Source organism: Salvelinus alpinus, chromosome 9, assembly GCF_045679555.1.
Source record: "Salvelinus alpinus chromosome 9, SLU_Salpinus.1, whole genome shotgun sequence".
NCBI classification, from domain to species: domain Eukaryota; kingdom Metazoa; phylum Chordata; class Actinopteri; order Salmoniformes; family Salmonidae; genus Salvelinus; species Salvelinus alpinus.
In genome coordinates, this window is record NC_092094.1 from 83286922 (window position 1) to 83300860 (window position 13939).

At 40.7% G+C, this 13939-nt stretch overlaps 1 protein-coding gene and 1 pseudogene across 1 annotated transcript; both read left to right on the forward strand.

Moving 5' to 3' along the window:
• The first annotated feature begins 516 nt into the window (after positions 1–516).
• On the forward strand, positions 517–10347 carry LOC139530782 (ras-related protein Rab-15-like). Its single transcript, XM_071327472.1, has 7 exons — positions 517–736; positions 7842–7902; positions 8098–8158; positions 8296–8373; positions 8547–8636; positions 8732–8797; positions 9389–10347. Exons 1-7 carry the CDS (start codon positions 613–615, stop codon positions 9545–9547), a joined length of 639 nt encoding a protein of 212 aa, XP_071183573.1. The 5' UTR covers positions 517–612; the 3' UTR covers positions 9548–10347.
• A 744-nt stretch (positions 10348–11091) lies between these two features.
• Positions 11092–12234, forward strand: LOC139530784 (glutathione peroxidase 2-like; annotated as a pseudogene).
• Positions 12235–13939: the final 1705 nt, after the last annotated feature.

Sequence of the window (13939 nt, forward strand, 5' to 3'; positions counted from 1 at the left end):
GAGCCATCAGCTAATGATCAGAGAGCATTGTCTTCTTAAAATTGGTTTGCGTAGTTTGTAAATGGCTTTAAGATATGACCGCCATCTAGTGGCCACAAATTAAATACAATATTTGGTTCAACATTCCAGCATCGCAGGTGCATCAAACTAAGAAGAAACTACTACTTTAAATTAAAGATACCCTCAATGACGCTGCCCATGCTGTCACATACGCGATAATGGCACGTGTAGACCTACAACGTTGCGATTTCTATACTTATCTATGGTTCTCACTAATGGGGAATAAGGGGAAAACTCAGGGAAACAGGTGTATTCATTATGTCTTGCAACGGAAACCATTTATCGTTTAAGAACCAAATGGTACGAAACAGCGTGGGACCTACCTGAATTTGTCCAATATAAACTCGTTTGTCAAAGCTTTTCCGTTTGGACTAAACGGTTTCTGTTGCAAAACATTTAGCAGCAGACGAAACGTTTTGCAACAGAATAGGCGTAATAAATACACTCCATGAATACCTACAAGGAATGCAACTAATTTCCTCATCAGTAACTATGCTATATCCTTGGAATATGCGACAGGCATTTTTGATTTCATAGTTTGTTTTGTCCAGCATGGCAAAGCAGTACGACGTTTTGCTCAGGTTGCTGGTTTTAGGAGATTCCGGTGTTGGGAAAACGTGTTTGTTGTGCAGGTTCACGGATAACGAGTTTAATTCATCGCATATCTCTACTATTGGTAAGCTGTTGTTGATTGCAATCGGTTAGTTAGTTTGACAATTGATTCATGCAAGTTTGCCGCAAAATATGCGGCTCCCACAATAAGTGATTAATAGCAAGTAATTCTATACGAAAAGATGGAATGGACTTTCTTGTAGATTTATCATGCGATGCTTCACAAATCTTTGTTGAGGGACATGTTTCTGAAACGCTACTACGCCGTAGTCCTAACTGTATCAAAGGTTGTCTTTTAGTGCTACAAACTTAAACAGAGAATGTTTCACCGAGTGAGAACCTACTACAAATCTTTGAACCTGGTGATTGTTTTCTCAGTTTCCATGTTCAACATGTAATTCCCCCTGGGCCCTGGCTATGGACAGTTTGTTTAGACACCCCAGTGAGCCCACTGTGGACAGTGGAAGGGCTTAAAATGAGTAGGGCCTTGGTCACCATTTTTTCAGAATCTGAGCGTGAAATACGTACACACTGGTCAATAACATGTAGTCTCAGCAGTCCCATTACAAGACAGCATGTTGAACGAACTCATTTTCAACTTAGTTTATCTGTTGTCCGCGGATTTTGTCCTTATGTCGGAGGTAATCTGATACAAAATGTCAGTGTTATCAACCCGACCTAAAGTATTCTTGTCTATATTTCTGGTTTTAATTTTCAATACTGATGCAATTCGCACATGACAAAACACTTTCGCAATATAGCCTTTACTGAATAGCAAACACGTCCAGCTAATTGCGAGGATAAACGTGCTTCAGTCCACTATACACGGTTAGTGTGTTGTGAATCACATGCAATGCTTCAACAGATTGAAAATATGAGCGAGAGGCTAGCGCCGCCTCAAAGTCGGGTAAACAACACTTTCCTGTGGATACCCTATATCCACCTAACCACCAAAAGGACCAGTAGCATGTACAATAGTGATCGGTCATTGGCAACAAACATATCTTTTTGAACGGATTTGTTTAGTGAAGGTCGTTAATAGGGGTGAAACGGTTACCGGTTTCACGGTTTTAGTATTACCGTTTTAATTATCATTAAAACCGTTTTTGATTACCGTGGTTTGAAAAAACTCAACCAAAGTTAACCTACGCCTGCTTCAGACTGTTGCTTTGTGGGTTTTGTTTTGTGTAAAAACATTGCGGAAGGCAGTGACAGTGCTGGGGAGATTTTTCTGCCTTCTAAGAGGACCAACTCTGAAGTGTGGTCGTACTTTGGGTTTTATGAGAGTGCTGAGGGAAACTCAATCGAAGATGGTCACCCTTTCTGCAGGACCTGCAACAACAAAAATTCGCTGCGAAAGGGGGCAACACTTCAAATCTCTTGTCATCTTTGTGACCCCCACCCGCTACTGTGACACTACAGTTGTTCTGCTGCTGTATGCATTGTGTGTCTACAGACTCTATTCGCCCATTGCACACGATAACACGTTATGTGGTTCAGTCACCCAACCAACATATTTTGTTCATTTAAAATCCGTCAGTCGTCGAATTGGTTGTAAAAGTGTTCCAACAGGAGAAACACGATAGACTCCTATACAAGACTCCTGTATTTATGTCAATTGTTGGGCTCATTGCATTTACTATCACTGTCTAAAGATGCATTTGTTTTTGTCAATTGTACATGGGGTCATTGCATATACTCAAATGCAACACAGAAGATGGACTGTATGTACAGTCGTGGCCAAAAGTTGAGAATGACAAATATTAATTTTCACAGTTTGCTGCTTCAGTGTCTTTAGATATTTTTGTCTGATGTTACTATGGAATACTGAAGTATAATTACAAGCATTACAAGTGTCAAAGGCTTTTATTGACAATTACAGGAAGTTGATGCAAAGAGTCAATATTTGCAGTTTGACCCTTCTTTTTCAAGACCTCTGCATGCTGTCAATTAACTTCTGGGCCACATCCTGATTGATGGCAGCCCATTCTTGCATAATCAATGCTTGGAGTTTGTCTGAATTTTGGGGTTTTTGTTTGTCCACCCGCCTCTTGAGGATTGACCACAAGTTCTCAATGGGATTAAGGTCTGGGGAGTTTCCTGGCCATGGACCTAAAATATTGATGTTTGTTCCCTGAGCCACTTATTTATCACTTTTGCCTTATGGCAAGGTGCTCCGTCATGCTGGAAAAGGCATTGTTCGTCACCAAACTGTTCCTGGATGGTTGGGAGAAGTTGCTCTCGGAGGATGTGTTGGTACCATTCTTTATTCATGGCTGTGTTCTTAGGCAAAATTGTGAGTGAGCCCACTCCCTTGGCTGAGAAGCAACCCTACACATGAATGGTCTCAGGATGCTTTACTGTTGGCATGACACAGGACTGATGGTAGCGCTCACCTTGTCTTCTCCGGACAAGCTTTTTTCCGGATGCCCCAAACAATCGGAAAGGGGATTCATCAGAGAAAATGACTTTACCCCAGTCCTCAGCAGTCCAATCCCTGTACCTTTTGCAGAATATCAGTCTGTCCCTGATGTTTTTCCTGGAGAGAAGTGGCTTCTTTGCTGCCCTTCTTGACACCAGTCCATCCTCCAAAAGTCTTCGGCTCACTGTGTGTGCAGATGCACTCACACCTGCCTGCTGCCATTCCTGAGCAAGCTCTTTACTGATGGTGCCCCGATCCTGCAGCTGAATCAACTTAAAGGAGACGGTCCTGGCGCTTGCTGGACTTTCTTGGGTGCCCTGAAGCCTTCTTCACAACAATTGAACCGCTCTCCTTGAAGTTCTTGATGATCCGATAAATTGTTGATTTAGGTGCAATCTTACTGGCAGCAATATCCTTGCCTGTGAAGCCCTTTTTTGTGCAAAGCAAGGATGACTGCACGCGTTTCCTTGCAAGTAACCATGGTTGACAGAGGAAGAACAATGATTCCAAGCACCACCCTCCTTTTGAAGCTTCCCGTCTGTTATTCAAACTCAATCAGCATGACAGAGTGATCTCCATCCTTGTCCTCGTCAACACTCACACCTGTGTTAACGAGAGAATCACTGACATGATGTCAGCGGTCCTTTTGTGGCAGGGCTGAAATGCAGTGGAAATGTTTTTTGGGGATTCAGTTCATTTGCATGGTAAAGAGGGACTTTGCAATTAATTGCAATTCATCTGATCACTCTTCATAATATTCTGGAGTATATGCAAGTTGCCATCATACAAACTGAGGCAGCAGACTTTGAAAATTAATATTTGTGTCATTCTCAAAACGTTTGGCCACGACTGTATGTGTGAGCAATTATTATTATTCACAATGTAACAACGAGGGGCCATGCATCAGAGCTGCCTCACCTTGCCAGGGATGCCAGGAAGCTTTTGTGCGTCCCAGCAACCAGCGTGCCATCAGTGTGTTCAGTGCCAGCAGGCGCATTGTCTCCCCTCGCAGATCACTACTTAAACCTGACAAAGTAAAAATGCTGACATTTTTACATTTCAATCTCAAGTGAACAAAGATGCGTACATACAGGATGTTAGGCCAGCAGCACCTTATTTCTTTATGAAGGAGAGAACAGACATACAGGATGTTAGGCCAGCAGCACCTTATTTCTTTATGAAGGAGAGAACAGACATACAATCAGTGCTGTTCATTAGATTTGTTTAAATATTTTGTGTTATTTTAATGTCAACACCTGCACATTGGATTTGTTTACATATGGTTGTATTGTTCTTACATGCACATTGCTTTACTTGTGTTGAATTTTATATGCACATTTTGATTTGCTTACTTAAGGTTGTGTTCATTAACCTGCACTAGGGAAACTTTTACCTCATGGCCACATGGTGCCATCTTTAATGTTATTATTTAAATGTTTATGCACACAAAGTGCATTGTGCTGCTCATTTTATTTGTTTGTTGATTTTCAATAAAACTTGCTGAAATCATTTCAGCGTATCAGCACTTTTTGAAAATTTCCAGCACATTTTAACAATAGCACGGTTATCAGTATTATCACGGTAATTTTGGTCACTATAATCGTGATATTAAATTTTCATACCGTTTCATCTGTAGTTTTTTTTTTAGCTCAAAACAACGATTACTTACCTTCAAATAAGTTACACAATATTTCTCTAAAGAGGGGGAATCCTCAATGCATGAACAATAAATAGTGGGGAGAATGCGTCATTCTGGTCCATGCCCATTTTTGCATTTTTTAAAAACTTTTGTTGTTGCAGGTGATCTAATAATTTATTCAGGTAAAAATGTATTTGAAACAGCATTTTATGACAATGGTGGACTACTTTTTGGGCTTTACATTGGGTATTTGACAAGTTTCTTTGGTTCTATATATTTACTTTTTAAAGCATTTTGAACGGAGCCAGCTCAATCAAAATACTCGGAATTCCCGTCACTAATGTACAAACGGTAAAGGAAGTCTAAATATCATTTTAGTCAACATTCTGCTTTGTAGAGACTTTTCCCAGCTAGCAATGAGGAAGCGGCCCTCTTCCGGGGGGCTGGAACTGATTGATTCGGCCCAGAATCTAAATGAATGACTGCCCAGAATCGGCCCAAGTACATCGGGCCGTTTCCGTCTACAGGAATTCAGCCGACTTTTCCGGCATCTTACCAGAATCCCCCCCCAGAAGCTGCCCGATGCAAATTTAAATAAATGTATACAAAATTACCCAATTTAGTTACGTTAAATACTACTATTATGCCTGCACAAAAACATTTTGTGTTGGAGGCAACACGCTGTGTCAGCGTGCATGCGCCTGGCCCACAGGAGTCGCTACAGCCCGATGGGACAAGGACATCCCGGCCGGCCAAACCCTCCCCTAACTCGGACGACGCTGGGCCAATTGTGAGTCTCCTCATGGGTCTCCCGGTCGCGGCCGGCACGGGTCTCAAACCAGCATCTGTAGCAACGCCGTTTGCACTTCGACCGCTCCGCCACTCAGGAGGCTCCATCCACAAAGGTTTTCAAAGGAATCAAAATACTGCACAGGACACTTAAAGAATTTCATTTAAATGTTAATTGTTTTTTTTGATCACAGAAACAATGAGAAAATAATGAAATGTTGATTTACACTGGCTGCTTTATATAATTATCAGCCCGAACCCCAAGTAATATAAAAAATAAAAAAAAGTGCTTAAGTCACACAAGTTGCGATAATAGTGTTTTAACATTCTTGAATGACTACTTCATCTCTGTACCCCACTCATACAATTATCTGTAAGGTCCCTCAGTTGAACAACTACTGGTTGGGGGGTGGAGCAGACATTGAATATCCCTTTGAGCATGGTGAAGTTATTAATTACACTTTGGATGGTGTAACAATGCACACAGTCACTACAAAGTTACAGGTGTCCTTCCTAACTCCGTTGCCGGAGAGGATGGAAACTGCTCAGGGATTTCACCATGAGACCAATGGTGACTTTAAAACAGTTACAGAGTTTAATGGCTGTGATAGGAGAGAACTGAGGATGGATCAACAACGTTGTACACTCTACATGTTGCATTTATATCTTTGTAAAGTGTTGGTCCCATGTTTCATGAGCTGAAATAAAAGATCCCCAAAATGTTCCATATGCCAAAATTTCTCAAATTTTGTGCATAAATTAGTTTACATCCCTATTAGTAAGCATTTCTTCAAGCTAAGATAATTCATCCACGTGACAGGTGTGACATATCAAGAAACAGTATGGCCATTACATAGGTGCACCTTGTGCCGGGGACAAAAGGCCACTCTAAAATGTGCCATTTTGTCACACAACACAATGTCATAGATGCCTAAAGTTGTGAGGGAGTGTGCATTTGTCATGCTGACTGCAGGAATGTCCACCAGAGCTGTTGCCAGATAATTGAATGTTAATTTCTCTACCGTAAGCTGCTTCCAACTTAATTTTAGAGATTTTGGCAGTATGTCCAACCGGCCTCACAAACGCAGACCACGTGTAACCACATCAGCCCAGGACCTCCATCTGGTTTCTTCACCTGCGGGATCATAAGAACAGCCACCTGGACAGTTTTTGAAACAGAAGTATTTCTGCCTGTAATAAAGCCCTTTTGTGGGGGAAAAAATCATTCTGATTGCCTTGGCTGGGTTTCTCCAGTGGGCGGGCCTGGCTCCCAAGTGGGTGGGCTTGGGCTGTGCCCCTGCCCAGTCATGTGAAATCCATATATTGGGGCCTAGTGAAAGTATTTCAATTGACTGATTTCCTTATGTACTGTAACTCAGTGAAATCTTAGAAATTGTTGCGTCTTATATTTTTGTTCAGTATAAATTCGATTTTATTTAATTTAATACATTTGCAAACATTTCTAAACGTGTTTAGACTGCCATTATGGGGTATTGTGTGTAGATTGGTGAGATTATTTTATTTAATCCATTTTAAATTCGGACTGTAACACAAAATGTGGAAAAAGTCAAAGGGTATGAATACTTTCTGAAGGCACTGTATGATGCCAATCTGTTACCTGAAGAATATCCTGGTGTGAAGTGTTTGCCTCAGCTCTTTGTTGTTTACTGTGTTTGGCAGGTGTGGTTGTTGTGACGGTAATGTTGCAAGCAGCTGACCTTTTGCACCTGACTATTTGATGGGTTTTTACGCTTCAACTGTGAAGCTATCACTCTCTCACACACACACACACACACACACCACTAACATTTAATGTGTATATTTTTCATGCAGAAGTCGATAGACAACCCAAGTCACGTCTTCCTTGGCCCTGCAGGAATGCACTGTAGTAAATAACAATGTCATTCCCTTTAGCAAGATGACCTCTAAAGACTGCTTGAAAGGACCTTCAACTGGGTTAAGTGGGTATCTAAGTAACCCAGTCCTCATCAGTATCCACTTCAAGTTTGTGTCACTGTTACCATTAGCCCAGGGGTACAAATGTTAACCAACTAGGGATACTTATTGACTAGTACAGGCTGTTTTGATGCACGAGTAGGATATATTGAGATTAGGCTACACTCTTTGAGGCTTCGGTAAAACTCCAGTCCGGCAATGGAAATATGAAGAATAAAGATACATGAAGGCACAAGCTCAGTAAGGAAAACCGGGGGAAGATACAGAATTCAACAAGATGGCCGATGGAGAAGATGGATAGAAAATGCAGCCAAGAGTAATACATGTTGGTTTGCAAAACTTAATTTTGCTTACTTTTTTTAGGAGTGGATTTCAAAATGAGAACATTACAAGTAGATGGCATTAAAGTACGAGTACAAATATGGTGAGTGAAAAGATCTTCCAGACAATGATTTACCATAATACAGTAGTGATTGACACACCTATCACAAATGTGAATTTTACGTTCTGTTAAACAGTGTTTGAAATAAGCTTTGCCTGTTGATTTGAGTAAGATTATAAATATTCTGAAATGTCGTCACATCCTGTAAAACTGGGAATTGCCTCTGTCTGTGTGCAGGGATACTGCTGGCCAGGAACGATACCAGACCATCACCAGACAGTACTACAGACGGGCACAGGTGTGTTCTCTATACACCAATAATCCCTGTTCAGGAATGAATAACTACCAGTTAAAAACAGTTTACACAATATCAAGTGCCTAGTCATGTGCTCACAATTTGTCATGACAGTCCCTCCCCTCTTGATCTTTCACTAGGGAATTATCCTGGTGTATGACATCAGAAGTTCGAGCTCCTTTCAGCACATTTTGAAGTGGGCTAGTGATGTGGATGAGGTAAGGCTAATACCTACTGATAAAACACAGCCCTCTCCATTCACGCTGTCATTCTTTTTGTCCCCCTTCTCCTTTTCTCGGGGTCTCTGTGTTTGACTGACCTAGTATTTACATCGTCTCTCATTGAACTGGTGCCCAGTCGTCTATTTCTCAACCCTGTCACACTATTTCAGTTCGCCCCTGACAAGGTGCAGAGGATCCTGGTGGGGAACAAGGCTGATGAGGAGCAGATGAGGAAAGTTCCTAAAGAACAAGGAAGCAAGGTTGGTCTTTATCTAACTGTTTGACTCAGCCATAACAACTATTTTCTTCCATACACAGTTGAACATTTTCCATCCTTAATGAGCTCTTGTTACAGCTAGCAAAAACCTATGGAATGGAATTCTTTGAGACAAGTGCCTGCACCAACTGCAACATAAATGAGGTGAGACGTAGGCCTTAATGAGTCAATACCTTGGATATTGAACAAAAATATAAATGAAACATTCCTACGATTTTTCTGCGTTACAGTTCATAGAAGGAAATCAGTCAATTGAAATACATTCATTAGGCCCTAATTTCACATGACTGGGCAGGGGCACAGCCATGGGTGGGCATGGGAGGGCATAGGCCCACCCACTTGGGAGCCAGGCCCAGCCAATCAGAATGAGTTTTCCCCACAAAAGGGCTTCATTACGGACCGGAAACTCCTCAGTTTCATTAGCTGTCTGGGTGGCTAGTCTCAGATGATCCCGCAGGTGAAGGAGCCAAATGTGGAGCTCCTGGGCTGTCGGGTGGATGAATTATCTTGGTGAAGGAGAAATGCTCACTAACAGGGATGTAAACACATTTGTGCACAATATTTGAGAGAAATAAGCTTTTTGTGCGTATGGAAATGTTTTGATATTTTACTTCAGCTCATGAAACATGGGACCAACACTACGTGTTTGCGTTTTTATATTTTTGTTTAGTATATTTATGTTATGTTGGGGAACATGAGGCAATTGTGGTGATATATTTTCTCTACATGTTCCAGTCATTCATCCGGTTGACACAGCTGGTTCTGCAGGCTCACAAGAAAGAGATGGATGCGTTCCAGGGTTCCACTAATTTATACCTAGACATGACTTCTCTTTGGGGAGAGCAGGACAAACAGGACAGTGATGCAAACTCCCCGAAGCCCTGCACATGTTAGCCGAAGGGCAAAGCTCTCAACCTGGGGGTGTTTGGCTAGAAGAATGCCCTTGGCCCTGTGACATAATGGACATTGAAATGTGAGAGTATGTTCTGTGCTTACTGAATATTGCTGTTGCTTATGCTCAGATGAATGCATTATCCTTTTTTGGCCTACTCACGGTTTTCTTCTTCATTCATAATTTCATAGTTACTTGGCTTTTTCATGTTTATTACCCTATTCTGCAACACCTAAACTGATGACACGCTGAGTTAAGTAGTCCACATGTAATAAGAACATTTGCCAGCTGAGGGGCTGTTGTCTGCAATACTCTGAAAGCTGCAACTCAGTTACTGGGTATACTTAAGCCTTCTTCTGTATAATCTGAGGCTCTTGAGTGGTCCTTTTATGAGGATAGGGTGGGCAGAGGGCAAGGCTAAATTATTAATACACAGAAATGGAATCCAAGCTAGCTGGAAGGGATAATTTACCTATGGAAGACTAACCCTTTACTCAGACAAGCATTAATGCAAAAACTCAATCTAAAACTGAAATTATGTTCAACTCAATCTTTGAGTATGTTGTGTGAATTTCACTGCTAATTCTAAGTGTTTTTTCCAGGTTGAAAAGCTGTAGCAAATGCCACACTGGTGCGTACACTATTATAAAGGGCGTACACAAAGTGCGTACACTATTATATAGCATTATAAATGGCATTTAGTGTCACTGATTGCTGACTGTTTTGGTGAAGTTTTTTAATAGCTGTGCTAGCTATAAAATGTAATATTTTGTGTGAAAAATTAAAAGTCCACGTTAATTTATTGGTGATCTTGTAGTTTTTTTGTTGTGAGATTTACTAAAGAGGAGTTGAGTGAAGCCTCGGTCCTTTGAGTTTTTAAATAGAACTAGAAGATCAAGTAGGACAGTAGGACAAAAAAAAATCATATACTGGGAAAGGCAGGTAATGACTTGATAAATGGCTGATGGTGAGAAACTGATATAGGCTCTAGAATTAGCATAAAGCTGAATATTGTGCCCATATCATAATACATGGTTCCCTTCCTCATTATTCTCCCAGGAAAAACAGTCATGACAAACAACTGTAAATAGCTACAACCACAGTGCATTGTATTTTACATTAGCTCTCTGGTGAATGCTTTGATACTGTGGAATACATTTTTACAAGATCAGATTCACAGCCGAGTCTGACTAAAACCACTAGGTGAAGGGGTGAAGATATAAAATGGCATGTTAAATGCCTAAATGAAATTTGTATGAAACACTATTTAGTGTGCAATTAATCCTGTTATGATATTATGCTGTTTTAAAAAACCATGCAAGGTATAACCATAGGTTTGATTTAATATGACCCTCTTCATACCGATCTATGCAAGTTTACAACCTGAAATATGAGCATGTCTGTGTGTATCAGTTTTCGGCAGTTATTTGACACCTAGGTAAGGTAAAACGGTAGCATATATTTATTTGAAGTCAGATGAGCTGTGGTGGGGTTAACACAGACACACTGGTCCTCACTTCTGCCAGCATGACCTCAGTACAGGACCATGACGTTCATTGCTAAGCCCTTCTATGATCTGGAGTCCACAATGCTGGAGGGGGATTCAGTAGACTTCAATGTGTTTCCGAAGGGCGGTTGGTCCTCATTGAGAATGTGGCATCGCTCTGAGGAACAACCACACAGGACTATAGCCAGCTCAACCTGCTCCAGAGCAAGTACCCTCACCAGCTAGTGGTCCTGGGCTTCCCCTGCAATTGGTTTGGCTACCAATTCAGTATGCAACATCTTGGCCTTTTGGTTATGTGGTTCAATGAAATCCATAAAAACAAGCTAATCTAGTCAAATATTCTGTTAGCAGTATCAGTTGATTTATTTAATTATGAATGTCGGATGAGAATGTTTGTGTTTTATAGGAGAACTGTTCAGGTTCTCCCCATTTTAACTCATTGAGGTATGTGCGTCCAGTAGATGGCTACCAGCCTGGCTTCACGGCCTTTGAGAAGTGTGACGTGAATGGAACCAACACCCACCCTGTCTTCGTCTATTTGAAAGACTAACTTCCCTACCCTGATGATGATCCACACTCCCTCATCCAGGATCCTAAATTCCTCACCGGGAGTACCATCAGCAGGACAGACATCTCATGGAATTTTGAGAAATTCCTGGTTGTGCCAGAGGGAGAGCCCTTTAAACGGTACAGCAAAAAATGTGAAACTATCAACATGGAGCCTGAAATCCAAAGACCGAGTCCAACCAAGACCTGAAAATAGCATTGAAATGTTTTTCTTGTGCACTACTCTTCCTGCTACACAAATGACTTCACATCTATGATGATAGAGAGGACCTATTATGGTGTCCTCCATCCTTTTGAGGTTTATTGAACGAGGGTAATATTCTTAAAACCTATGGGAATATTATCTGAAGCCTTGTAAAGCTCAAGTGTTGTCGGTCATGCTGCGGTAGTTTGTCTTACTCATCATGTAATGAAAAGATGGAAAGCATCAGCTATATTTTGGTTGCTCCTCTAACATATACTCCCCTATGTATTTATTTGGAAAGTGAAGATAATGTTTAATTTGGCGCTATACTCCAGCATTTTGGATTTGAGATTAAATGTTTTGTGAGGCGACCGCACAGAATGTGACCTTTTTATTTGGGGATATTTTCATACTTATCTGTTTTACCATTTAGAAATGAATGCACTTTATTTATCTACTTCCCACATTTTTAAAGGTGTCAAGTTTGTGACTATACAAACTTGTTGGTTGTATTTGCAGTTTGTTTTGGTTGTTTCCTATTATTTTGTGCCCAATAGAAATTAATGGTAAATGTGTTGTCATTTTGAAGTCACTTTTTTAGCAAATAAATGATATTCTTATTTCTGAAATTACTTTGACATTAAAATGTTTTGAGCATTACACATCTGATTTAATAGCCTACTAGTCTATACAGTAAGTTCATTCCCCCCAAACATGCTAACCTCTTACCATTACACACCTCCCTACTATTGGTATCAAATTTGATTTTGATTTGCGCCGATTACAACAGGTTCACCTTACCGTGAATTGCTTAGTTACAAGCCCTTAACCAACAATGCAGTTCATGATATGACATGCCTGTGTAACTTTCTCATTCATCATTATTCACAATGCATTTATGATTATGTGTAATCATGGTACATTAATATTCTATTCCTATTTACAATAAGTGACTGACTTAGTGAACCCTTTCCTCGCTCTATTCCCATGCTGGCCAGCAGGTGATGCCACTGACTCATTGAGGAAAAAATAACATTGTCAAAATTGGCATATAATTGTAGTTGGAATGAAGTTATTGTATTCTACTTTTATTACCCAAAAAGTATCTTATTGTTCCACTATACAGCATGTGTAGTAATCATGTTATAATTGAACATTGTCTAGTTTCACATGACATGTTATTTTAAAAATATAAAGACCTTTTGTGTTGCAGAGTAGGAATAATATATTAGTAGGACAGGTGTTATATATCGTGTCAGAAAGGTACTTCCAGGTAATTCCCCTGCACTGAACCACCCTCATGATGACAGAGGCTGGCCTGCTATAATAGATTCTGTTTCTGTGTCTACAGGCATTAGCATACGTAATAGTGACAAAACTCAACATACGTAATGGTGCCAAGTTTCTCAACATCACACCCACTGCATTATTGCAGTCCCCTTGTCTACCCTGTCCATCCTGTGTTCTCACTGAACACTAGAATACCTCCAGTCATTCTTTTGATCCCCATTGTTTTAGTTCCAATAAATGGGAAGTTTTGGCAGAGCCACCCAGCAGTAGAGGAAAAGACGGAGCATTGCATGTCTTCTCAAATAGTCCCATCTACTGCTGACTGAGAGACAGTGCTGCTGAGTAATGCCCTAATGTAATTTATGTTATGAAAGTCCCTGGAGAGATCTGTGACAACAGTGAAAGGTTAGGCTACTCTTCTCCGAGAGGTAGCTATGCATTTTCTCTAAAGCCTGTGTTTTTTTGCAAGTAGAATGAGTGCCTTGACTAATGCAATACTGTAGCTCAGTCCAGAAACAACCCATAGCCCCTATACCCCCATAGCCAAAATGTACAATAACTCTAGGATAAGAAGCCTATAACTTGTTATGGGAAACAGAAAGCTCATATGACACAGAAATTATTGATTGCATTTAATCATATCACATTGACTGATTTGCACAGTATTGCAGTTGAGTTCACATGCTCTATCCTAGATAGGGGTTTTCTTTTCGAAGGGCCAATTCAAGAGAGCTACTGCAGAAACACAACCAGGTGAGCAGAAATGGATTTGTTACCACAGTAACGTTTGCTTTATAGTATGAAGTCTTCTCGCGAGATTCCAGTACAGTGAGGGAGGGTGGTTGG

Coding starts and splice junctions, on each gene's coding strand:
- LOC139530782 (XM_071327472.1), top strand. CDS start 613: ATGGCAAAGCAGTACGACGTTTTGCTCAGGTTGCTGGTTTTAGGAGAT. Junction 8,159..8,295: donor AGTACTACAGACGGGCACAG/GTGTGTTCTCTA, acceptor ATCTTTCACTAG/GGAATTATCCTGGTGTATGA. Junction 8,374..8,546: donor GGGCTAGTGATGTGGATGAG/GTAAGGCTAATA, acceptor ACACTATTTCAG/TTCGCCCCTGACAAGGTGCA.